Source organism: Bubalus bubalis, chromosome 2 (assembly GCF_019923935.1).
Source record: "Bubalus bubalis isolate 160015118507 breed Murrah chromosome 2, NDDB_SH_1, whole genome shotgun sequence".
NCBI lineage: Eukaryota > Metazoa > Chordata > Mammalia > Artiodactyla > Bovidae > Bubalus > Bubalus bubalis.
This window is the reverse complement of record NC_059158.1, coordinates 186,514,625-186,540,845: the sequence shown is the minus strand read 5'-3', so window position 1 is coordinate 186,540,845 and position 26,221 is coordinate 186,514,625. Positions and strand designations below refer to the sequence as shown.

Sequence of the window (26,221 nt, the reverse complement as noted above, 5' to 3'; positions counted from 1 at the left end):
GGCCTGAGGCTCAATAGTGGGGCGTACCCATGTGTGTGTGTGAGAGCATGTGTGTGTGTGCGTGTGTGTGTGTGCACGTGTGTGTGCACGTGAGCATATGTGCGTGTGAGCATGTGTGCACGTGAGCATGTGTGTGTGTGCGTGCACACGTGTGTGTGTGTGTGTGTAGTGGGAGGATAAGGATAAATACAAGTCCCAAACCCCCATTTTCAGGCCCAGGGAGAAAAGAAATGAGGTCTGCCAAAAAGGTGAAACTGGGCTCTGCCAGGAGGAAACACCTAGTTCCTCACCCATTTCTGGCTGGATCCAAGAAAGTGGCTCTTCTCGAAAGAAAGAACAAAACGCACCCCAATCCACGAGTGCCTGGGGGAAGGGCAGCCATCGTTCGGGAAGTTTCAGAACACCCGATGCCCCTCACCCTTAGTTAATAGGTGGTGGCGAGACCAGTACCCCGGGCCACACCCTGCCTGCTCGACTCCCCGGACCGACGGCCTCTCTCTCAAGGGGCAGGCGGCCTCGCTCTCCAGCCTGGGGACGAGCGCGGGGAGGGTGTCCCGGGATGGGACTCGGTGGAGCAGGATCGGACGGAGCTTGGTCTGGAGGGCAGGGCACTCAGTCAGCTCGGGGAGGGTTACCGAGCGACCGGGGCTGCCAGCGCGTAGAGTGAGGAGGGGAGCCTGGGGAGAGGGGGTGGGCGACCTGGAGGAGGGGAGTGGGGCGGGAGATGGAGAGCTCGCCTTGTCCCTGCAATAAATCGGCTTAGCTGCCGAGAGCCGAACGGCCCAGAAAGGATTAAAGAGAAGTCTGTATAATACAGCCGAGAGCGCGACGAGGGGAGGGCAGGAGGGCGGGGAGGGGGGAGGGGCGGAGGGCGGGCGCGGGGAGGGGGCGCTCGCGCAGTCGGGAGAGGCGGGCGCCAGGCAGAGAGAGCGCGGTTCTGCTGCAAACTCCGGCTCTGCCGCCCAGCTGACTCCGGGCAGCGCTGGGCATCGCGCGCTGCCGGGGAGCCGAGAGCCGCGGCGCGCCCGAGGTCGTCCCGAGAGCAGGGGTCGCGGCGTCCCGCAGAGCCCGAGCCGAGCCCGGCGCCCCGGCGGCCCAGCCGCGGCGGCATGGGGGCGCCCCCGCGGCGCCCCACGCGGCCCGCCACCGTCTCGGCCGGAGGCCGGAGGCAGGAGCTCGCCTGAGCCCATGGCGAGGGGCCCCGCCGCTGCCGCCGCCGCCGCCGCCGCCACCGCCCCGCCAGCGCCGCCAGCTCCCGGGCACCATGCGAGCCGCCCCGAGCCTCCGCGGCTGCATCTGCCTGCTGCTAGCCGCGATCCTGGACCGGGCGCGGGGTGAGTGCGAGGGCGCCGGCCGGAGCCGGGGCCCGGGGTGCGCGGGGGCAGGCAGCGGGGAGGGTGCCGGCCAGGGGCACCCCGGGGACGCTTCGGGTCCGAAACCCGCGCTCGGCGCAGGGGCTGCAGAGCTGGTGGGTTTGACGAGGGAGGGCGGACGTCTCCTCTGGAGAGAACGCTCGCGGGTCTGTGCCAGGGTGTGTGCGCGCGTGTGTGTATGAGCGTGTGTCTTTGTGGCGTCCGTGTGAGGGTGTCCGGGAAGGCGCTGTGCGTGGAGAGGGTGCCGAAGTGTATCTGGAGATGTGAGTGTGTGTGATGGTGTGTGAGCGAGCGAGCGAGCGAGTGTCTGGGGGGGGGGGGTGGTGTTTGAGTGTCTATGTCAGCTACACAGAAAAGGTGTGTGCGTGAGAGAGAAGGAGTGTGAGCCAGAGTGTTTGGGGGTGTGAGCGGGCGCCCAGCTTCTCGGTGAGGGTGTGAAGTGGGTGAGCCTGTGTCATCGTATGTGGGAGCGTGTGGAAGGGTGGGTGAGTGTGTGCGGTGTGGCGTGGCACGCGTGTCCCAAGTGTAAGGGTCTCTTTAGGGATACATGGCAGCGGGTGCCTGTATTTCCACCGGGGGGGGGGGGGCGCGTGTGCAGAGAAGGCGGGATGTGACCCTCTGGCCAGAGTGTACATTTCTCGGATGTGGAGGTGCAGGCGCGCGGGCCAAGAGTGTGTGAGCGTGCAGTGGAGCGTGTGGCTCCAGTGTGGAGGGAGGCACCGACGCGTCCGGGGACGGGGGAGGTGTGAGCCGCGGTGCGTGTGTGTCCCGCGTGGACTTGGTCCCGATCGGGCTAAACCCGTTGGAAGGAGGGTTCCCGGAGCGAGTGACCGGTGCCTCCGCGGCTCCAGGGTCCAGGGTTCGCCGAAGCCTCGGGGCCTCCCGGCCGGCGCCGCCACCTGGCGGGTCTAGAGTGCTGCGGCCGCCTAACCTGGCGACCCGGCGCCTTTCGGGCAGAGCCAACGCGTCCGCTCAGAGCCGGCGGGAGCAAGGCTGCACCGGCGGAGAGCGGTGGCCCAGAGACTGGAGGTCCGCGCCCGCGGTTCGCCCCAAGCCTAGTCCCGAACCTGGACGCCCAGAACCAGGGCGTCTGGAGTCACATCCCGGCTCTGCCGCGGAGGGGCGAGGGATGCGCGCTGCCCAAAAGTAGCCGTTATGACCGGTGGGGTCTCAGCCCCCAGCCCAGCGGGTGATGGATATGGGAGGATCTGTTCTTTTCCGTGTGCCTTGCACTCCCGGGAGGTGCCAAGCCGGACTCTGAGAATGCCTGCCAGCAAGCGGTGCGCCCTAAAATAACCCCTCCCGCTTCCACCCCGAGGTCTTTATAGAGTGCTTGATCCGCTGACGGGAGAAACTGCAGGATTTGAGCCTGAATGGTGGTCCTGCTGGCAGAGGAGGGGGAGGGGTTGGTGTAAATTAGGAGGAATGCAAGCCCTGTACTTGGTCTGCCTACCTTTGGAACAACAGACTTTCCAAAGTGCATGGAAATCCGCCCCTTCCCCTCCAACTTCGAGGCGATGGCTCCCTCCCTCGGAAGCCTCCGGAGGGAAAGGTTATATGGGGGCGGGGACGGGGTGGTGCCCGGGTGCCAGAGCCACGGGGAGGGCGCTGGGCTTTGTCGAAAGGCACTCGGAGCCTTCACCTGGACACCGCAGGGAGCGGGGGTGGGGTGGGGCGGGGTTGGTTAGAGGGTGGGGGCAGGAGTGGGGCACCCCTTTCCCCAGATACGAAGAACCGGAAAGACTGGTCAGGGGTAAGGATGGCGACTAGAAGCAGAAGGGTTTAGTGGGGAAAGCCCGCTGCGTCAGGATCCCACCGCGCGAGTTCCCAGAACCTGCGAGCCGCGGTTCTTGGGGCTGCGGAGACCTGAGCGGGTGTCCTGGCTCCCCCGCCCCCCGCCCACCTCTGCAGCTGGCAGGAGGCTGGGGCGAGCGCCTCTGGGCGAAGGGAGCCGGCCTGGCCTCTGAGCTCCGCTGCCCGGCGAGAGGGGAGAGCGCCGACTCGGATCGCAGACGGGCAACTTTCCGAGCGTGGGGCGCGGGCGGAGCCATCCCTTCGCTGCAGAGGAGATGATGAGAGCGCGCGGGGCGCTATCAGTCCTTCGGTTCTCGGAGTCAGCGCCCGCCCACGGCGGGGGTACCAGAAGGGTCGGTACGCGCTGTAACAAGCCGTCTGGCCGGAGGAGGGCGCCCTTCCAGGACGTGACCGAGAGCCGCGCACCTGGCCCTTGGCAGGGCCGGGCCGCCTGCCAGCGCCTGCGTCGGAGGACGGGCGGGCGCGGAGGGTAGGGTCCAGGGCAAGCACTCGGAGACACGCCTGCCCAGTGCGGGGGCGACGGCGGTCACCGCTAGGGAAGGCACGGCCTGTGCGCCGGGGCCGGTTCTGCACCGACAGCTCGCGGCGCACAGGGACTCCACTTTGGAGAGGTGGGCCTGCGCCTCGGGAGGGGAAGGCAGCTGGCGGTACACAGGACCGGCCGGGCTGAGGGCTCCTGCCCCTGCCCACCACTCCCCGATATCTGCCTTTCCAAGAGGAAAAACCCACACGGATTCTAACTCCTCAGACCCCGTTTAACCTGGCCTGGGCACTTCTGGGAGGGCAATCCAGCACTCGTGCCAGGGCGCTGGCCCAGGATACAGAGGGCCCCGAGGACTGGGAGCGCAGGGAGGACAGCGGTTCATAGATCTGCCTCCGAAGGGCAGCGGGGGGCAGGCCGAGGTAGGTAGGGCGCGCTAGAGGCCCCAGCCCTTCCACTTCCACTGGACGCCCTTCCACTTCTCTCTCGGCAGCAGCGTGTCAAGGGGTAGGTGGGATGCGGGGGCTGAGCGGCTGGGCCGGAGCTGCCGCCGCACCGGGACTGCGGGGGCTGCGCGCGCGCGCGAGCTGGGGTGACGCCTTCGTATATTTATCCGCTTCGCCATCTCCACCCCACGCCCCGCGGGCACCACCGGACCGCTGCCTGGTGCTCGGCGCGGGAGTTAAGGGCCCGGCCTGGACTAGGTCGCTCCGCCCCTCCTCGCCCTGCCGCCCCGCCCCCAGCCGTAAACCCCACCCCTTCCCTCTCAAGATGCAAACTGAAATTTCTCCCGAGAGGCTGAAGGAGTTCTTGCTTTTTAAGTGGAGAGAATGTTCGAGCTGGAAGCGACCTCCGAGATCACTTACTGCGGTGGTTCTGAAACGAGTAATTTTTAGCAGGAGAACCCTTTTAGAGTAGGAACTGATTACCGCCCCCTAAAATCCTAATGCCTTGGGCAAGATGGTAAGCGCCAAAGGACAGCGGCCCTGATGGAAGCAGATAATGAGACCCAGCATCGAACGATCTTTCCTCAACAGTCCCCTTAAACAATCTTAAGATTGCTGCTCTTCTAATATCAGAGCTGGGTTTCTGTTTTTTTTCAATAGCCAAGATTACATGGATCAGCTGCTGTGTGGCCAGCACGCACTGGCTGCTTCGCGGTGCTTCATGCACTGCAAGATGGGTTTAAGCGACCTCTTTTCACAGATTAGGTAACTGAGGCCCAGAATTTCAAGGTTTGTTCGTGACAGGCTGTCAGGGTCTTCCAGGTCCCGCCTGGTCCGGGCCCTGGCTCCCGCTTTCCTTCCAGTGTTCCTTGGACAGGGCGTGTGGGCAAGGGCTGGCAAGGTGCCAGCGGCGCCTTAGATCCGCCTGCCCACCCCAGCTTTTCAGAACATCTGTCTCACACAGACCTGAATCTTGCTACAGTTGGGGGCTGCGGGAGGGGTGGGGGAGGAGATGAAGAGACTTGTTGAGGTTCCTGGGTGTTAGCGGTCCTGTCTTCAAAACCAAGCGAGGGCTGAACAAAGAGGAGGCTGCTTAGCTGTGTTCACCAGGTTTCCTGGGACCCATGGAGGCATCTGACCTGGCTTACTGCCCCGTCCACCTCTGCTCCATCCCTGGGCCACTTGAAATTCATCCATTCAGCCCCGACTGTGCCAGCTCTGGGCCGTATGTGCTTCGTTCTTCTTATCTTCGTTAATCCTTGTAACCATCCTGAGAGTTAAGGTTCTTTTCCAGATGAGGAAGCTGAAGTTCAGAGAGGTTAAGTGGTTTGTCCGAGGTCACCCAGTCAGTACGTGGCAAGCTGAGATTCAGACCCAGGACTGTCTCTCTCTTTCCCTCTGGGCTCTGCTGCCTCCTGTGAGAATGGGTCCCAGTCGCTTCCTCAGCTCCAGCCACATGGACAGTTGCCATGTGTCCAGTGCCCTGTCTGGCTGCCTTTCTCCTTCCCAAGCCCCACTGAAGTCAAATTATCCAGTGCGTTCATCTGCACAGATGGGAGAGGGGACAATCCTCAAAGCCCTTGTCATCATCAAGAGAATGAGTGGGCATCTGATGTGGGCGGGGTGCATCTGAAAAGAGAAAGACCTATGACCGTGACCATCGTTCCAGTGGGGTGAGAGGTCAGGCCCGAACCCATAAAGATAAAAGACAATCCAAGTGGAAATCTGTTGATACCTGCAGGATGCCAAGTGGATTGACGTCTCCCAGAGGAGGTTTGTGGGGTAAGAGTGATTTCTTTGGAGGTGTTAGGGGAAGGCTTCAAAGGGGAGGGAGGACTTGAACTAGACCTTGAAGCAAAGGGAGGAGGTTAATAGGCCAAGGGCTCATGTCCCAGGGAGGGAACCCAGGTGAGCTAAGAGCCAGAGGCAGGATTGTGCCTGGTGGGGCCAGCTCAACCTCAAGACTGTTACTTCTTGAGTCTAATTGAGGACAGAGAGAAAGAAGACTGATATTACTGGTAGCTTCCATTTATCGCACACCTATTAGATGTTCCTTATGCATTAAATGCCCTCAACAATTCATGAGGCAGTCTCATTAGGCGTGTTTTACAGATGAGGACAAGAGCCCCCAGGATACCCCCCAGCTCCCTCTTGCCATCTCTCTCTCCCTCTCTCTTTCCCTTCCTCTCTTCCCACTTCCTTCTTTTCTTTCTTAAACAATGAATGAGGCTCAAAATCTTGTATAAGGGTAAGAACTGGGAGTTTCAAACCCAGGTCTAAAGCAATCCAAAGACACTACTGCTTCCAGAGGAGAGGGGAAACTATTTATTTTTTCTTCACAGAAGGAGGAATGCAGCAGCCTCTACCCTTTGCAAGAGGAGTCAAAGTCCCCCATTTTAAACAATAAATGTCAGTCCAAGTGAAACGTGTGAATGACTTCCTAAGAAGTATCTGTCTTCAGGATGAAGTTTCCGGGAAGGAGCCAGGGGGATGAGACCCTGGAGCCCACCTTTACACTCGCAGGAGGGTTCCCTAGCAGAGTGGGCTCAGGACCTACTGGCCAAGATTCCATGGGTGGAGCAATCGAGTACAACATGTATGGAGTTAGAGGTGTGCAGAGTAGCAGCCCAAAGGAGTGGGAAGGACACTGACACCCAGGAAGGGAGCCTGGGGTTTGTGGGTCTGCCGGCCATTCCCACACCTCCTGGCAACACACCGGAGTTGCTTTGGGAGAGTATGTGCCCCCTCTCATTTGCACGCCATCTTGGTAGGCGGCGCAATCAGCCGTAGCCCCACTAAGGCGAGTCCATCTGACACACGATCCCTAGAATCTGGATACTGAGCAGCCAAAGACTGAAACCCATCGGAAGGTCCCCCTGATCAACAGGAGCCCCCAAGACACTGTACTTCTCTGGTTTCGCAAGGCTAATGACGACGGGATCTTCCTCCCAGGGTGCTATGAGCAGGACACAATGAGTCATGACACGCAGAGCTCTTAGCTAGATCCTGGGGGCTCAGATGACTGTCATCAGCGTGAACTGTGACTATGCCAGAGCTGCTCTGGCTCTAGCGAAGTGGGCCCCTGACACCTGCTGGTCCAGCTTGCTCCTGATTCCATGACTTTCCCCATAAGGTTCCACCAGTTACTTTTTTGTTTTTTGGCTTGGGTTATCTGGAGTTGATTTCTGCCCTTTATAAGAAAAGGACCCTGCTTGATACCCTCCCTAGGCATGATAAGCCTTAGAGTTGCTGATTAGCCGGTCTTGGTAACTCCTGGAGGATGGTTCATAGTTTGTTGAATGGGGGTGATCAATTCCCCTACCTGCTCCCTGACTTCCCCTGGAGTCCTGAGGCAGTGTCCCCTGCCCACACCCACAGGAGTGCAGTTAAGACTCAAGACACAAGTTGTTTCTCCCAGTGGCATATGGAAGGGGCAGTCTCACTGTGGCCCTCCCATCCCCTAACCTAGTAAAAAGTTCTGCAAAAGCAGAGACCTGTCCATTCTTTTCACTATTGAATCTTCCTTACAAACGCATGATGGATACTTAATAAAGGCTGGTTGTGTGGATAAATAAGGCATCCTTGGCCTTTGGACGTGTCCTGGTGCTGGGGCACGTGGGGAGGGTTTGGGTATGTGGCTTTCTACAGAAAATATATGCAAAGGCTTATGGCTTGTGGAATTCAGGCTGGATTGTTGGTAAAGTTCTGCTCCTGGAACTGCGTTCTGTCTTTCTTGAAGACGCTCAGATCATCGATGTGACGGAGACTCTGATTCCAGACATCCTGACTATGCCTGCAGGTGGTACTTGAGCATTGATGAGATGCTTTGACCCCCATCCTTCCATTCAGATTTCACGTCAGATGTGAAGGAGGCTACTCTTGTGCCCATTGAACCGACAAGGGAAACTGAGCCTCAGGGAAATGAAAAGATGGTGGTAGGAAGCAGCTGGACTGGAATCCGGGTTTGTGGCTGCAGGCTCAGCCTTCTTCACTCCCCAGTCCATTGTGCTGCTTCCTTCAGCCCTCAGGGGTCTGCAATGAAACAGGCCAGCTCCCCATGAGCCCATAGGCCCCTAAACTAACCAGAGAGCTTGCACCGTGAGCTGGGTGCCGACGTAGCCACTTTGCTGATGTGACTCCTTCATCCTCCACTGCTGCCCACGGGGAGGACGCTGACGGGGCTGTGCTCACACCACCTGGGGCCCGGAGCTCACCATCTCTCTGCCCTGCTGACCTGGCCTGCCCAGAGATGTCTTCCCCTCCTCCCCCACTTCCGCCCTTTCTTGGCTCAAAGAGCAGACACCTGCCCTCAGCCGGTACAGCCCTGACTCAGTACAAACCTCCCTCCCAGTCTCTGCTTGCCCGCTTCTCGGCCTCCACAGCCCCGCCAGCCCCTGCCAGCAGAGGCCACCTGTGCCTGCTGGCAGCGCCACTTTGGGCAATACGTTGTTTAAACGACTCTCTGGGGCTGGACCTGGTTACAGGCTCGACTCCCTATTGAATAGAGAGCTGTTGAGGGCAGGCATCCCTGTCCCACCGGCTCTAGCATGAAGCCTGGCTCCGAGCAGATGTGGCTTCAAGATGTGTTTGTTGAATGACTCACTGATGGACTGAATGAATGATGTCTCCCCTGAGCCTGGGGTTTGGTCCAGATGCTGAGCCTGGGGCCTGCTCAGTCACCTCTAGAAGTCCCTTCTGGTGTGAGAATGTGTCTACTGTCCAGCTCTGCCCGCCATAGCTCACCCTGGCATCATGGCTGGTGTCTGGGGGATGAGCCAACAGTGAAAGGGGAAGACCAAAGGGCTTCCTGTTCCTTCTGGGTTCTCCTTGGTTGGAGGGGCTGTTCTTCATTGCTGGCGGGTGGGAGGTTGGGGGAAGGAAAGAAATGGTAACTGTTCTGTGGCAAGCCCCATGCTAGCTATGTGCACACACAGTCGTATGAAATGCTCCCCAAAACTCCCATTTGGGAGTTAACAGTCTCCTATTTTACAGAAGAGCAATGCAACTTGTAAAGATTATGTGATTTGCCTAAGGTCCCACTGCAAGTGGGGGGCAGAGCTGGATTCTCAAGCCAGACGTTGATTTACACATCTCCCCCAAAGCCCAAGTTGGTCTTATTAGTAGCTTGAAGCTGACCATGGCGATTTACACCACGGAGGTGGGCAAGCACTGCAGCTTAGTGCTCTCCCCAGCCCAGAGCTGGCTGCTAAGCATTTCCCAGCCTGCCCTTGGGCCTGCCCACCTTTCCCCAATCCCTGTCTCCGTGTGGTCCAGATACTTTGGTTTCCATCTGAACTGGGTGCAAAGCCTGGCCCGGCCACTCCCTCGCAGAGTAGACACTTGGTCGAGTCAGTGCCTCTCTAGGTCACTGTGTCCCCATCTTTTGAAGATAGAGTGTAGCGTGGAGACAAATGGAACGATCCAGGAAAGCAGGCGTGTGATGGGCCCTCAGTCATCGGCTGGTCCCTTTCTCCTGGCCCCCGGGCTGGAGTCAGACGGCCACGGGGTCACTCTGAAAGGCTGGGGAAGCTCCTGTTTTCTCCTTCCTGTCCTGGAAGCTGCATTTGCAGCCACGTCAAGGGATCCAGTCACTTCTGTTCATTGAGCAGCTGTCCAAGCCTTGTTCTGGATCAGCAGAGATATCCCCTAAGGAGTTCTGGCTGCTGGCAAACCCCATAGAGCATGGGCTCATTTGAGAATGATGAAAGATCATCTCTAATAAATGGCCAGTACTAGGGTACCAAGAGTAAACTCTTGGAAACTAAGGGGAGTGGCCCAGGAAGGCTCTGCGGGATCGGAACAAGCTTGACAGGTGGGGAGGGAACCCCCGGCCGGGTGCGGGGGGGGCAGAGGCATGTGCAAAGGCCTGGAGGAGGGAACGAGCACCCTGTTGGGCTGGGAGGCTGGGAGGCAGCTGGCCTCGCTTGAGCAGAAGGTGCTTGTTGAGAAGCTGGAAATGAGGTTAGAGCTGTTGGCAGAGGCCTGAGAGCTGGAGCGAGGGGTCTGGACTTGAGCCCAGGGGCTACGGGGGGCAGTTGAAGAGAAATGAGTGACGTTCTCAGAGCAGGACTCTAGGAAGATTAATTTGGCTTTTCTGGGCCACCTGGAGCTGGACATCCTTTGGAATGCCTTTGTGTTATAAATGATGGCTCTGGGGTACCCAAAGAGACAATGGCCTTGAGGCAGAAATGCCATCGTTTGGACATTGTTCACCTCTCCCAGTGTCCACACCTGGCAATGAGGGAAGACAAGGCCTCTGCCTAGAATGTGACTGTTCCAGCTTGGGCCTGAGCCAAGAGCGGCGGGGGCGGCTTCTCCTGGGGAGAAGCTTCTAGATGCCCAGCAGGTGTGAACTCTGCGGTCTGGCACGGGTTCAGATCCCATCTCCCCCATGCATCCAGCGTGTGAACTCAGAGAGCCTCTCTGTTGCTTCCGGCCTTGACTTCTCCAACTGAACAGGCGGCTCATCGTGGCGGCTTTGAGGGGTGTGGGCTGCTAGGAAGGGGACATTTACGTAATTTGGGGAGGATCTATATACAGGGCACCGAGCACATAGGAGGTATGTGAAAACCCATTGCTGTTGTTATAATGGTGTTTGGAACGTCCACAGGTTTGAAGAGGAAGAAGCATTTATAAGCCCCAGTGCCCAGGAGGAGGGGTACGTTGTAGGTTTCCCACACAGAGTCTTAAGCAAGTTCTTGGGTTTAGGACTGCAGAGCACCGGGCCAGGAGGGAGCTGGAGAATTAAATGCACTGTCTCCGGTCTCCCATTTTAAAGCTGAGAAAACTGAGGCCAGAGAGGACCTCACACTGTGCATGACGTGTGTGTGTGTGTGCATGGGAGTGCGTGTGAGTGTGTGAGTGTGTGTGTGTGTGTGTGCCTGTATGAGTGTGTGTGAGTGTGTGTGAGTGCCTGTGTGTGAGTGTGTGAGTGTGGGTGAGTGCATGTGTGTGTGTGTGAGAGTGTGTGAGTGTGTGTGTGAGTGTGTGTGTGTGTGTGTGTGTGTAGGCAGGGTGGGGAGGTAGTGCTGGAAGCCAGGTCTTCTCCCTGGAGTTCCTAGGGGTGATCCTGGGGGCTCAGTTAGGCAGACCCTCCACCTCAGAGCCTTGTGTAGGGGAGCATCGGGGTCCCCAGGCTTGAGTGGGGATCTTGGTGGCACTCCAGCGGGGAGCGCCCACCAGCCTCCGACATCACAGGAGCGGCTTGGGAGTCACCAGGGAGAGAGACAGCTGAGCCACTGGGCTTTTTTGTTGCTTTGCCAAGCTGTTCCTTCTGCCCTTTTGTTTCTCTTTCTGCAGAGACACTCAGCGCTCCTACGACGGGGCTATTTGTCACCAATCACTGGCGCGTCCATTATCCTCCCGGCTCCTTAATGCTGCCCCAAAGGAGGGCGCCCATCACCAGCTGCCCTGGCGTCACACAGGGCTGGGCGGGGGGAGGCAGCCCTGGCAGGGTGGAGACACGGCTGCCCTGGCGTCATGCAGGGCTGGGCGGGGGGGGCAGCCCTGGTAGGGTGGAGACAGAGGCTGGCATGGCCAGAGGGTGGGTGGCATTCGTGTCTCGAGCTGGTGCTCACTGCCCGAGTGTGCAGGTTTTTGTCAAGTGGGTATTCAGGCCACACAATAACCCAAGGCCAGGTGCCTGGTTCTACAGAAGCAGGTGATACATTGCTAATTGTCACCAGGCACCTAATGTCCCAGGCAGGGGCGAGGGAGTGAGGTGGGGGTGGCGGAAGCAACCACATCATAAAGGCTTCTTTGTTTGCTGGGGCAGCAGAGAAGTGGGCCTGAGCTCAGCTTGGAGAGGAAAAGGCACTATCAGAAGGTGAATTCCTAAGGCCTGTGGCCTGACTGTGGAGCCTGGTGGGAGGAGAGGGGCAAGCAACCTGGTGGGGGAGGAATAAGGTTACTTGGCTTCCCAGGTGGCTCAGTGATAGAGAATCTGCCTGTCAACGCTGGAGACGCAAGAGACACGGGTTCGATCCCTGGGTCGGGAAGATCCCCGAGTAGGAAATGGCAACCCACACCAGTGTTTTGACCTGGAGAATCCCATGGACAGAGGATTAGGGTTAGGGTTAGGGTTGCGTGGTGGGCTACAGTCCAAAGGGTAGCAAAGACTCGGACACGACTGAGCGACTGAGCATCACAAACAGGGAAGAGCTGGTGGTTTCTGGGACAGTCCGAACGCAGAGAGCAGAGCGCTGTTGCAAGAAGCAGGGCAGCTCATTCGTTTGTTCTCTGATTCACCCATCGGTGCTCTGCTCCTGGCAGTCAAGCATCGTGCCGTTCTAGAGATCCGGACGAGAAGGAATAGGCGAATTCTCGCCCTCGTGGCGCTTGCGGAGCTGTGTTCAACATGGAGCCATGTGTGACAACCCACATTTACATTAAAACGCAGCAGCGTCTTGGCTTTTGTTTAACCGAATTAAAACACATTTTAATTCTTCCGCCACATTTCAAAGGCGCAACAGCCGCACGTGGCTGGTGGCTCTTGCGTTGGACAGCACAGATGTGGATAAGATGCCTCCATCATTGCGTGAGGCTCCGCTGGACGTCACGGGTCTAGGGGAGTGTCCCTCCCACTGCCAGTAAGTGACAGGAATCCCAGGGAGGGAGGGTCTTCCCGCTTCCTTCCCCATGCCATCCTCCTCCTCGTGCCGAGGAGAAAGCCTCAGGCTGATGCCATCAAGCTCTGACACCCTCTTGCTTGCTAATCTCTTTTTCCAACAAAACAGGTGCGGGGCAGCATGCCTGCAGTGAGCCAGAGGAAGTCAAAGTTTTAATAACAGTGTTTTGTTTTCATTATGATTCTTTTTCAGTCACCCTCTGTTTAAGGCAAGTGAGAGTGGTTTGCCATTTGGGGCAGTGATTTAAATTCTCTTTCCCTTTTTAAAAATGGCTTATTTAAGTTTTTAAAAAAAAGAGTCAAGTTTAAGAAAAATGTTAAGTGCACCATGGAGCAGGTGGCACGCGAACGTGGCCAATCTGGGAAGTGTGAATGTCTGCGGTTGGGAAACCGCGGTTCCGATGGAATGACACAGGCTTTGGAGGCAGACAGAGGAGGGTTGGGGTTTCGGTGCCACTGTTGGTAAGCTCTATAATTTGAGGACAATTTATTTCCCTCCTTATCAACCAGGTTCCAGAAGGAAACAGCAAGCTCAGCCTGGGGGCTCCATGGAGGGCTACTTTAAAGGACTACCAGGTTCAATTCCCGGGTCGGGAAGATCCCCTGGAAGAGGGCATGGCAACCCACTCCAGTTCCTGCCTGGAGAATCCCATGGACGGAGGAGTTTGGCGGGCACAGTCCATGGGGTCCCAAAGAGTCTGGGACAGAACTGAGCGACTAACATTTTCACTTTTCGCTGGCTTTGGGGTTTAGTGGGGGCACAGGGGATGGGGCAGCCCTTGGGGCCAGGATCAGTGGGGAGTTTCTACCGCCTGCAGACTAGAAAGAGGGCTGAGAGGAGAGGGCTGCAGGCAGGCCTGGGGCCCCAGGTGGAGGGATGCGGCCAACTCCTGGGGACCTGGCCAGCAGCTGGAGGAAGAGACACCCCAGTTTCATCCTCCTCCTGCCTTTGGGTCTCTTGCTAGTGCTGCACATGGTCGAAACTCAATTGCATGGCTGCTGCTGCTGCTGCTAAGTCGCTTCAGTCGTGTCCAACTCTGCGACCCTATAGACAGCAGCCCACCAGGCTCCCCCGTCCCTGGGATTCTCCAGGCAAGAACACTGGAGTGGGTTGCCATTTCCTTCTCCAATGCAGGAAAGTGAAAAGCGAAAGTGAAGTTGCTCAGTCGTGTCCGACTCTTTGCGACCCCCTGGACTGCAGCCCACCAGGCTCCTCCATCCATGGGATTTTCCAGGCAAGAGTACTGGAGTGGGGTGCCATTGCCTTCTCCGCAATTGCATGGATGCCCACGCAATTGGGCCGCCAGGCACAGAATAGGTGGAGAAGGGGAGAGAGTGACCTGGGGAGCAGATAGCTGAGACCTAGCACCATCCTGCCCAACCTCAGCGTTCCCGTCTAGAAAACCGGGCTGTACTACGTGCCAGCTGAGTTGCTGACACGATGGAATGAGACAGTGTGCTGTGCTCATAAGTGATCGGTCGCTTCTTACACTAATAACAATCACAGTAATAAATGCCTGCCGTTATGCCCCATCCTGTGCTGGACGCTGGATTTTCCTGAGCCAAAATGTAGTTCATGGGTCTGGGGCTTTAGAAACGGGAAACTGGCCTCCCAAGGGCCCGTGAACTTGAAGGGACGGGTAACCTTGGGAGAGCACTGCAATCTGTCGAGAGGGAGCGCCCGCACCCCTCCGCTGCTGGTGCGGACCCGCTGACGTGTCATCTCTGCCCCAGACTCTTCGACGTCCCCACACCTCCCTGTCCGCTGGCCCATCTCGCTGACTGATCACTGCGCCCCAGGGCACACCGATGCCTCGCTCCCCAGTCTATTTTCCACCCTATTTCCCACGAAGAGGTTCTTCCTCCTCAGATCCATTTAGGTCATCTTTCTTGCCATCCCCACCGGCTCTTACCGTGTGTGGTTCAGTCCACATTTGTCACAAATGGCCGCAGAGCTCCTTCCTTGCAAGGGCAAGGGCGGGTGTTTTTCACCCCTGAGCTAGTCTTGCCAGAGGCTGCTCCTACCCCTGCAGGTGGGGGAGGAGGGAATTGGCAGTAAGTTAGCCCTTTGGATCACCAGACCATTTATCCTTCACCTGAAAGCTAACCGTGCCAATTCCCTATTTAGAGGGATCTTCTCAGCGAGTAGCTGGAGTTTCAGGGGTGGCTGGCTTCTAAATGGAGCGACCATTTCTTGGGAAAACTTCCAGCAACAGTCCCTTTGGCTTGCTGCTCCTGAATTGGCTCCGGGTACTCTCCTCGGGTCCCTCTGTTTTCCTTTGTCCGGCCCATTTTTTCCATCCACCTTGACTGTTCAAATTGACTTTGACGAGGACTAATTTTGCCAGTTGAAATTCGAGACGCTTCGACGTCTGGTGCGTTGCTGAAATTGCCGTGACAAATAGCAGCGGTGATTTCTTCCCTGGCTTGTTCTCTGAGGTGCTCCGGCCAAGACCGAGTGCCCCTGCCCCACGCCCACGTGCCATCTGCCCCGCAGCCCGGCTACTTACCCTGTCCCCATGCAGGTCGGTCTCAGCCCTGCCTACTGACTCAATGGCAGTGTGACCCTTTGAGAGCGGAGGGTCGGTGGCTGACTGGGGATCAATATTCCTTAGGGAAATCTCCACCAACCGTCCCCTTGGGTCTCAGTGTCCCCGTCGGTTGAGGTGACATTCCTTTGTTCAGCTGCCCTTCCATTACCTGACTGTTCACTTTACCTTAGAAGAGGTTCATTTCCAGTCGAACATGGAGCCTGGTCCTGCAGGCTGGACCTCTGTGTGCAGGCTGCGGGGCATCCACCCACCCACCCAGCCATCGCAGTGCCGGGGGCCGCCCCCAGCCCTTGGCTGGGGCCTGGGTCTCGGGGGAGCTGTGTCACTTGCCGTGCTCACGTCCCGGGTGGTGGAGTGTGGCTCTACGCCATCCTGGGGCTGCACGGCAGATGCTGCCAGACCCCAGTCACCGCCGTCATGACTTTATCTCCATCCCACCCAGGTCTTTTCTTACATCACAATCGTCTTAAAATCAAATTTAAATCGATTCCCTCTTTTTGTCGCTGGGACGAAGGAGTAATGTATAGGCCTGTGGCACTGAATACATCTTTTTTCTTAATCCATATTAAAATGAATGTGACAATTTGAATTTTTAAAAAGGCTCCCCTGTTCCATGTGACCTCATCCCGTGGGTGGGAATGGAGAACACTGGCTCAGTGGGAAGGAGACCAGCCTCGGAGCGACGAGCCCCAGGATCTGGTCTCAGCTCCTCCATCAGCTGGCACCTTCACTCGCTCCCCTCCCCGTCTAACCCCAGGTCCATAAAGCAAAGGATTGAGTCTGGGTGGCCCAGTTCCAAGATTCTTTGGTGAGTAATAAGGTTGGGACGGAGAGTCCTGTCTAGGTCCAAAATACTTCCTTTAAGTCATGTTTGCGGACTTCTCTCATAATCCAGTCATTTAGACTCCGCCTTGCAATGCTGGGGACAAGGGCTCGGTCCCTGGTCTGGGAACTAAGAGCTCACGTTCTGTGGAGCAAAGTCCATGCGTCACAACAAAAGCCCCCACACGCCACAGAAGCTGGCGCCACAACAAAGACTTCATGCAGCCAAATACGTAAAGTTTTTTTTTTTTTAAAAGACGTATCTGATGCCCCCGTTCCCACCCTGGGATGAAGCGTCCTGCCTCCAGGGGTGTTGCTGAGAGCAGCTGCGTCGGTGGTGAGGATGCGCCCACAGCCACTTGCCTCCTGGTTCACAGAGTCAGCCTCATTTCGGTTCCATTCAGCAGCCGTTTTCTGAGCACCAGCCCTGAGCTGTGGCCTGTGCCAGGGCTGGCACTGAGGTACCAGCGAGACCTCCAGGTGTCCACAGTCCCCTGGGGCAGAGGAGCAGGCACAGAAGTAAATTACTGATTAATATTGTAGACTCTGAAACTGAAATGGCTCCCAAGTCCTTACGGGACTGCAGCAGAGGGGACGACGAGTCTGCCTGAGGTGCTGGGCAAAGTCCCACGTCATCAGAGAGGCTCAGCCACTTGCTCGGGTTGCACAGCTACTAAGTGGCTGAGCTCTGAACTCAGGGGGTCTCACGCTTTACCTGCCTTCTGCCCTCTCTGCCTGCATGCTTCTCTGCCAGAGACCCCTTCCAACCTGACCTTTGGTGATTCTGGGGCTCTCTGCACCTCCTCTTCTGATCCCACTTGCCTCTGGGGGAGGGGGTCAGGCTCGGCAGCAGCCCGAGGTGGCCGTGGGCCCCCTGCCTGGGCAGCCACTGGGTGGCAGCTGGCTCTGCCCTGTTGCCTCCGGCCTCGTTATTATTATTATTATTTCTTTCCAGCATGCTGCTAAAAGCTTCCCACTGAGATCACACAAACCCAGCTCTTTAAAATTTAAAGGGCTTTACTTAAACAACATTATTTCCCTCAGAAAAGAGACAGGAGAGGTATTTGCAGTGGATAAATTTAGTGCCGTGTGTGGGTCTGAGCAGATGAGTGTGGGGTTCAGTGGGTGTGGAGGTGGCCAGGGAGATGCTCCTGGCAAGGGGAGCGGCCGTGGCTCGTCACCCCTCCCTCTCGTCCCCACAAGAGCGCGACCTCAGGGGGGACCTGTTGTGCCCAGGGTTCTGGGGAGCACTGGGGCCTGTTGTGCCCAGGGTTATGGGGAGCACTGGGTGCCACTTGCTGGGAACCACTGGGGGCAGGGGGACATGAAGCCTGCCTCACAGGACTTTAGCCCTAAAGACCGGGTGCCCCTAGCTGCCCCAGGGCCTTCGCACAGGCCAGTCCCTCTGCAGGAGCCTGCCTCCTTCCGTGGACTAAGACCTGCTCATCATTGCGGTCTCATTTAGGCGCCGCTTAATTTATTCCATGCACATTTTCTCTGCACCTACTATGTTCACAGCACCCAGGGGCACAGCTGGTACCGTGACTCAGCTCCACGCTCCCTGTGCCTGGCGTGGTTCTGGCACAGAGCGGGCATCAGTAAGTGTTCATGGAACTGATAAGGGCCTGTGTGGGCGCTGTGGGACCTGGCGGAAGGATGGAGCTGCCTCTCCAGAGCTTAGAGCCGCATGAGAGTCATATTGGGTTGGCCAAAAAGTTTGTTCGTCACCCCCCCCACCCCCGCCCAAATCTCGACCATCTTGTGGAACATTCAAACTTTTTGGCCAACCCCAGTAACAAAAGACATTTTGAACTCTGAATGAACCTATCAGGGCCGGCAGATTTACACTGACTCAAGAAAGAAAAGGAAAATTCCTTCTTTCGTTGGCCATATATCCATCCATCCCTCCCTCCAGCCATTCATTCATCTGACAAATTGGACACTTTGTTCCAGATGGTGTGCAAGGCATTGGAGATATGGTGCTGAACAAAAAAAAACAACAAAAAAAAGCCTGCCCTCCTGGAGCTTACCTCCCAGGGTGTGTGACCAGAGAGATAGGACCTACATGAGCACACGGCAAGAGGACGCGATGACTGCTCTGGAGCACAGGGCTGGGGTGATGGCCAAGTGTAGATGTGTGTGGTCGGGGAGGGGCCCTCTTACCGAGCATCCAGCGCGTCTCAGACGCTGCGCAGCCCTGGCTGCAAGCAAGTAAAGAGGCAGAGTCGCTGGCATGATAAGTGTTAGGATGGTGAGAGCCGGGATGTGGCTGATAGTGACTAGCACAGCCGCACCGTGAGCGAGGCCTCCGATGAAGTTCTCAGACGTGAGCTGGGCCTTGAAGGATGCAGTGCAGGCAGGGTGGGCCGACCCATGGTTCTCAAACTGTGCTCCTTGGAGCCCCGGTTTCCCACGGAGGCGCCCTGTACCACTTTGGCAGCCAAAGCATCAGCAGAACAATAGCTGGGGGAGTCCTCGTCCCCAGATTGAGCCAGGAGCCGCGCCGCCTCCTTAACAGACGGGCTTCAGCTCTACTCTGAATGAAGGAATTTGAACATGGGTGTGTTTGCCTCATGTTAGAAGACTTTTCTGTTTAGGTTCAACCCTCATTTCATATGGGGAAACGGAAGCCCAGAGGGGCCCATGACTGGTACCAGGCCTCCAGCAGGAGGGGGCCGTTTCTGGGGTGAAAAGTCTCCACTTGCTGCCGCTTTCCAAGCTGAAAGGGAGGCCTGTGAAAAAGCCCCCTCCCCAACCCCGGCCCTGGACCAGACCCTCGGCCGCTGCTCCCAGCCTGTCCTGTTCCAACACCCAGCCAGCCCCAGGCTTCCCTCTGTAAACCTTTCTCCTCTGCCTGCCCAGCTGATCTGCCCCGCCCCCACGGGAGCCTGGAATTAGACAAAATATTTTATGATCCCACGCTTCGTTCTGCTTTATTAAAAGCGCCCATGCTGGCTTCTGCTGGCCCATCTGCCAGGCCCAGTCTTGGGGCTTCCTCCCCCCGCCCCCGCCCCCGCCACCATCTCTCATGGCTGGGGGGGTGCCGAGAGCTACCACCCGACCCCCACCACCTCCCCTCACAGAGCAGGGCCCCAGCCTGGCTGACCTGTCCATGAGACAGAGCGGAAACCTGCCGGTCAAGGCAGACCTGGGCATTTGGAGAGAGAGCGATAATTCTGAGTGTTCGCACACATAAGCCCATCTGGTGCTATAGCCATACCCCCTCCCCACTGGAGGGGACTGGTTCAGAGAGGAGGAGGAGGAGTCCAGAGTTAGAGTTACCTGGTCCCGTCTTCTTGATCGTCTCCACGTGACAGTGCAGATCCAAGATCAGGCTGACGCCCCTCCCCAGACCAGTCGTCGCATCCTCCAGTGGCCAGAGGGAAGGCCCTGCCCTTTCTCTTCAGCTGTCAGTTTCAATCTGGGAGCCAGGAGTGAAACCCTGGCATGCAGACATGCCTGGCACAGAACGAGCTGTCTGCGTTCCTCCTGGTGGGACGTGCTGTGCCCTACCGGGGGCTCGGGGGAGGGCTGGGAACGCGTGGCCCACCTGGGTCTCACTGACAGCCGAGTCACAGCTGAGTGTGGCATCGGGGACAAGGCGTGTGACTGCTCTGAGCCTCCGTTTCTCACCCGGCGCCCAGGGCCGAGTCACAGCTGAGTGTGGCATCGGGGACAAGGCGTGTGACTGCTCTGAGCCTCCGTTTCTCACCCGGCGCCCAGGAGCCACTGAATGCACAGTTGTCGTGGTTGTTCACTCCCTCAGTTGTATCCACGTCTTTGCGACCCCGTGGACTGCAGCATGCAGGGCTTCCCTGTCCTCCACCACCTCCCGGAGCTTGTTCAAATTCATGTCTGTTGGGTCGGTGATGCCAGCCAACCATCTCACCCTCTGTCGTCCCCTTCTCCTCCTGCCTTCGATCTTTCTCAGCATCAGTGTCTTTTCTAATGAGTCAGCTCTTCACATCAGGTGGCGAAAGTATTGGAGCTTCAGTTTCCTAATCAGTCCTTCCAGTGAATTTTAAGGATTGATTTCCTTTAGGATTGACTGGTTTGATCTCCTTGCAGTGGAGACAGTGGTGATGCTTTTTTAATAGGATGCCCCACTAAAGGAGAGAGGACATTTAATCAGCTCTTCATTTAAGGGGAGAGGAAACTGATAACCTTGCTTATTTTTATCAACATTATTATTATTATTGGCTAATATTAGTGGAGAACTTGTTATTCACTTATCAGATAGTTACTGATCTCCTGTCTGCCTAGGGAGAGTGAAAATGTTAGTTGCTCGGTCATTTCGGACTCTTTATGACCCCATGGACTATAACCCACCAGGCTTCTCTGTCTATGGAATTCTCCAGGCAAGAATACAGGAGTGGGTTGCCATTCCCTTCTCCAGGGGATCTTCCCAACCCAGGGATCGAGCCTAGGTCTCCTGCATTGCAAGCAGATCCTTTACTGTCTGAGCCACCAGGGTGCCCAGGGAGATGATACCAAACAGGACAGTCAAGTGCTTAGGCCTCTCGGGACTGACGTTCTGACAGATGAGACAGAAATAAACAAGTAGGTAAAGAGCCTAACTCTGGATGTACTATCCTGCGAGGGGAATTCAGGGCTCTGGGATAGTCCAGGGCTTAGGATAGACCAGTGTCTCTAGATTGTGGGGTTCGGGAAGGCTTCTTGGAGGAGGTGCCTTTTGAGCAGAAAAGGGAGAACAAAAGAAGCAAGGAAAGCCTGGCTGAGCTCCTGACGTTGACCTGAGTCAGCTTCGGCTTTGGTGTCCCCAAACCAGGCTGCATATTGTAGCTAACGTCTTCTTCTTCTTCTTCTTCTTCAGTTCAGTTCAGTTCATTTCAGTCTCTCAGGCGTGTCCAGCTCTTTGTGACCGCATGGACTGCAGCCAGGGCTCCTTGTCCATCACCCACTCCTGGAGCTTACTCAACTTCATGTCCATCGAGTCCGTGGACATCCAACCATCTCATCCTCGGTCATCCCCTTCTCCTCCCGCCTTCAGTCTTTCCCAGCATCAGGATCTTTTCAAATAAGTCAGTTCTTCACATCAGGTGGCCAAAGTATTGGAGTTTCAGCTTCAGCATCAGTCCTTCCAATGAATATTCAGGACTGATTTCCTTTAGGATGGACTGGTTGGAGCTCCTTGCAGTCCAAGGGACCCTCAAGAGTCTTCTCCAACACCACAGTTCAAAAGCATCAATTCTTTGGGGCTCAGCTTTCTTTATGGTCCAGTTCTCACACCCATACATGACTATTGGAAAAACCATAGCCTTGACTAGATGGACCTTTGTTAGCAAAGTAATGTCTCTGTTTTTTAATATGCTGTCTAGGGTATTGGAGTATAATTGGTTTACACTGTGTATCTGTAGCTGACTCCTGTGTTGGGGTCTTCCCTGGAGTCTGCTCCCAGCACTGGGAATGACCACCTGCCCATTCCCTGACACCAGGACTGCAAACTCAGCTGGCCCATGGCAACGGCACCCCCTCCAGGCCCAGAACAAAGGCCCCAAGGAAGCAGGAGGCAGGGACTGTGTGAGGTACATTCTTGCTGTTGTTGTTCAGTCGCTAACTCACGTCCGACTCTTTGCGACCCCACGGACTGCAGCATGCCGGGCTTCCCTGTCCTTCACTATCTCCCAGAGTTTGCTCAAACTTATGTTCACTATGTTTATCTAACCATGTCATCCTCTGTCGCCCCCTTCTCCTCCTGCCCTCAATCTTTCCCAGCATCAGGGTCTTTTCCAGTGAGCCGGCTCTTCGCATCAGGTGGCCAAAGTATTGGAGCTTCAACTTCAGCATCAGTTCTTCCAGTGACTATTCAGGGTGGATTTCCTTTAAGATTGACATTCTTGACCTGACCTTTAACTCTTGTCGATCCCTAGGAGGTGGGTCCTGTGACTTTCTGCATTTTGAGACAAGGAGCCTGGGACCTAGAGGTGAAAATCTCAGAGCTGATGTGACTAGGGGCTGGGACTCGAACCACGGTCTGACTCAGTCCCTTCTGAATTAGTCTCCGCCCCGTGCTCCCTGGCTTGTATCTGTGTGTCCAGTGGCAGGACGAGGAGAGGGCACAAGCCCACCTTTTCTTGTTCCACCTCGAACGCCCCAGGGTGCCTCTGACCTGGGGCTGGAGTCCTGAGTGGTGGGGATGAGTGGCTGGGTGGCAGGGAGCCCGTGGAGTATTGATGGCCCTCAAAGTTGGCAGGCACAGGAAGGCAGAAAGGTATTAATTAGCATTTATTCCCCGGCAGCGAGGAGATGGATGGAGATAAAGGTGGCGGCCTGCGCATCCGTTTTGTAGCAGCCGAGAAGCTACAGTAAATCAGTGCTATGAATCGATGCTGTGAGTAGGAGGTGTGTTTTCATCTTGTTGGCGGGATAGCATTACGGGGAGCGAGGCAGGAGGGCTCTTCACTGACGAAGCCTGGGTCAGGGAGGAGGGAGAGAGGGGACGGGGCTTGGGCCAGTCCTTGGAGGACCCCGAGGGGGAGCTTTGGCTGGCGGGATGGGAGGCAGGAGCGGGTGAGAGCTGGGAAGGTGTCCCGGGCCGGCAGGGGGATCCCACCATCTTCCGAGGCCTCCACCACATGCCTCGGTCTGCAGTCCACCCCTCCATCCCTCCCATGAGTGGGGGGCTCTGGGCTGGGCATGCATTCAACGGCTGGGCACAAATGGGGTTCTCACTCAGGCACTGGCCCTCTCTGGGTTCTTGGCCTGGCCACACCCCTGCCCGTGGTAAAGGCTCAGAGGCTGAGGGATGAAGTGGTGGGTGGAGGGTAGGGTTTGGTGCCTCTGGGCGGTGCGAAGTCTGAGGGAGATGGGGGCTTGGTCATGGCCTTTAGTCCTCCTCCCAGCAGCCACTGTGGTGGGTGTTTGGTCCCCATGCACGGAGGGGAACAGACGTTGGAGTGAGGGACATGCTTGGGTGTGGCAGCGCCAGCATCCAGCATCATCTCTGACCAGCAAAAGCATCGATCACCCCCGGCAAAAGCCGTGGGAAAGCCCACAAGCTCCAGCCTCTGAGTGTGAGGAGGGGCTCAGAGACGGCCCCCTCTTCTTCCCGTTCCACTCCTGGATGCCGCTCTCCACGCCAGGACACAGAGACTGGGAGGCAGAGGAAAAGGAGGGCAAACCAAACCAGGCAGGATAAATCCTAAGTACCCACTTGCTCTGTTTCAGCCAAGGTCAGTGGCTAACTCCCTCTGAACCTCGCTTTTCCCTACCAGATCTCTAGGGGCTCTTCTAGCTACAACATTCTCAGATTCTGTCTCTCCCTTCTTAAATTATCAGGGGCCAGCTATGCCATTTAACCCTCTTCCTCGTTCCTGTGACGCAAGCATTATTAGCCCCATTTTACAGATAGGTAAGCGGAGGGACTCAGCAAGGCTTGAGGACTTGCCCACGATTACACAGCCGGGGGGTGTCAGAGCCTGGATTTAGACCCGGGTGGGTCTGCTCTCAAAAGCTCAGCACTGTTCATTTCATGGCACCATCTCTTTGTCTGATAGTCATACAGGCATAGAGGAAAAAATGTCGCCTCAGAAGGAACTTGACTCCAGGCCTTCGGTGGAGACCGGCAGCCCTTCTGTGGGGTTGCAGTGGGGCTTCCTGCCCCCACTGCCTCCAGGACCTGTCCCTGTCTGTCTGCCCCTTCCCAGCCACTCTGCTCCAAGGCCTCAGCCAGCTCTGACCACGGCTCTGATGCCTGAACGGGGAACCCTGAGCCCCTCTAGCTCTGGCAGCCTTGGGCCAGCCGACGGAGAGGTCTTGGAGGTCGGCCTGGGCCAGGCCTCCGAAGGAAACCTGCTGCCTCCCAGGGATGGAGACCCAGTGTCTCAGCGATCTTGCTTCCTCTGGTCCTGGCGGAAGGGAAAGGGTGTACTCACGGATTGAGAAGAGCTCCTCTGGAAAGACAGCGATGCTGAGGAAAGAGGGCCAGCCTGGGACCTCTCGTCTGGCTTGGGGAGGGGAACACCAAAGGCAGACTTTTGGTTTTTCTTCTCCATGTGTCTTGGTGACCGAAACCTCACCGGTGGCCCAGGGAAGAGGCTGGGGACGACGTCACTCTTCCTGTTCATGCTGAGGGTCCCTATCTGTTCCCCTACTGGGAGCCTGTCGTCACATAAAGTGAACGGACGTGGGAGTCAGGTTCAAAGCCTGACCTGCTGCCCGCCAGCTGTGTGACTCTGGACGGGGTACTTCACTCTCTGTGCCACAGGTTTTTCGTTCATAAATGGGAGCGACAATTAGCTACCACATGCAGTTGTTATAAGAAGCAAATGGCATGTTTTTATCCCTTCATTCACTTACAGAAAGGTGTTCTGTAAAATGGAATTATATTAGATTGGGTAATGCTGCTATAACAAATAAACCCCAAATTTCACTTGCATGGGCTCAAGAATTGTATTTTTAAGTTACATTGCAGGTATCTTTGTGGGCGGGTGCCTTTCCTCCATGTGAGACTGAGGGACGCAGGCTTCTTATATCTTGTGACTTGGCCATCTCTTGGGGCTTCATAAGCCTCCTTTCCAGCCAGTGGAGTAAGGTAGAGAAAATAGAGAGGCATCTGGGAAACGTCATCTGTGTGGTGAGGGTGAGAGTTGCACCCAGACACAGTTCCGTGTTCCAGGTCAAGTGGCGGGGGGCCGCTGTGTGTGTGTGTGTGTGTGCAGGGGGTAGACAGATGCTGTCTCTGCTTCAACAGATGTCTTGTTCACTTTACTATCTCACCTACACCATGAAATCAATAAAGACAGTGTTGCTGTCTGTCTTATTTACTCTGTCTTATTGCTTTTTGTAACCCTAGTACCTAACATTGTGCTGCACAATATATGTACATACAGGTACTTGAACTGATGGATGGACGGGAAGAGAGAAGGATGGAGGATGGGGGATGGGGGATGGGGGTGGGGGATGGAGGATGGGGGATGGGGGTGGGGGGTGGGGGATGGGGGATGAGGAATGGGGGATGGGGGTGGGGGATGGAGGATGGGGGAGGGGGATGGGGGTGGAGGATGGGGGATGAGGAATGGGGGATGGGGGTGGGGAATGGGGGATGGGGCATGAGTTGAGGGTGGATGCATGACGATGGATGGGTGATTACATACATGATGGTTGGATGGACGGGAGACAGACGATTGTTAGATGGGTAGATGGATGAAATGATCCTTAGTGAGCCAAGCCACACTGACCTAGGCCAGGGAAGTGCATAGATTTATGGTCAACCCTTTGGGCATTCTTGCCTCGTTGACTGTTGGATTCTCATCACTAAGCAGGGTCTGTGACAAATGGCAGATTTTCAGTGTTTACTGATCGGAATTATTAGAGAACCTTTGGGAAGGTCAGCATTTGACCCTGGGCTGAGTTTGGACAGCCCAGCCTTCAGACAGAGTATGACTGAGGTGACCTAAGAATGTGCTACCTCGGAGAACTGGGAAATGAGTGCAGACTTTTGCCCCATCAGTGGATCCTGGGCACTGGCCGCCTCTTGGGGCTGTCAGGGAAGGGGATTTTGTAGATATCCCAGTGCATCTTTCAAAAGTGCCCTGCCCTCGCTTGAGTGGCTGGCGAGGCCCCTGGAGCTGCCCTGCTCTCTCCTCTGGTAGGGTCTGCGCCTGTGAGGCAGACACAGAGGCTCTGTGTGGTGGAGAAAGGGCTGGGGGTGGGGAGACCACCCAGACGGGGTTAAGTGCTTTCCTTGCCTCTTGCCAGACCAGTAGGAATTTGGCTTTACATTTTTAACCTAAATAGAGTTATGTTCATTCTCTTTCCCACTAGATGCAAAGCGTTTTTTTTTTTTTTTTTTTAGCAATTAAGGAAAAGCATAAATCAGTCCATTTTTAAAAGCTCAGGCTGCCTTTGTAGCTGGCTAAAATTAGCGTCTCCATAAAGAAGGAGGAGGGAGTGGGGGAGAGAAAGCTAGATTTGGCTTTAAGACATCCATTCACTGAGGCCTGGGGGCAACGCCAGTCCTCTGCCCCGAGGCGCCCAGACCCTGGGGAGCAGGGCCCCCAGCCCCATTTGGCTTCTCCTGACTGGCACACCCTTTCTCTTCCAACTGCTGTCTTAGGTTCTTCCCAGTTCTCTGATAAGGTAGA

The 26,221-nt window shown here is 56.5% G+C and overlaps 1 protein-coding gene across 1 annotated transcript in view; it reads left to right on the top strand.

Annotated features, from left to right (window-relative positions):
- The first annotated feature begins 1,125 nt into the window (after positions 1-1,125).
- Positions 1,126-26,221, top strand: part of IGSF21 (immunoglobin superfamily member 21) — a 281,859-nt gene continuing 256,763 nt past the window's right edge. Inside the window, exon 1 of the mRNA XM_025278849.3 lies at positions 1,126-1,334. Coding sequence (XP_025134634.1) covers positions 1,265-1,334 — 70 coding nt within the window. The 5' untranslated portion in view covers positions 1,126-1,264. The remainder of the gene's footprint in view (positions 1,335-26,221) is intronic.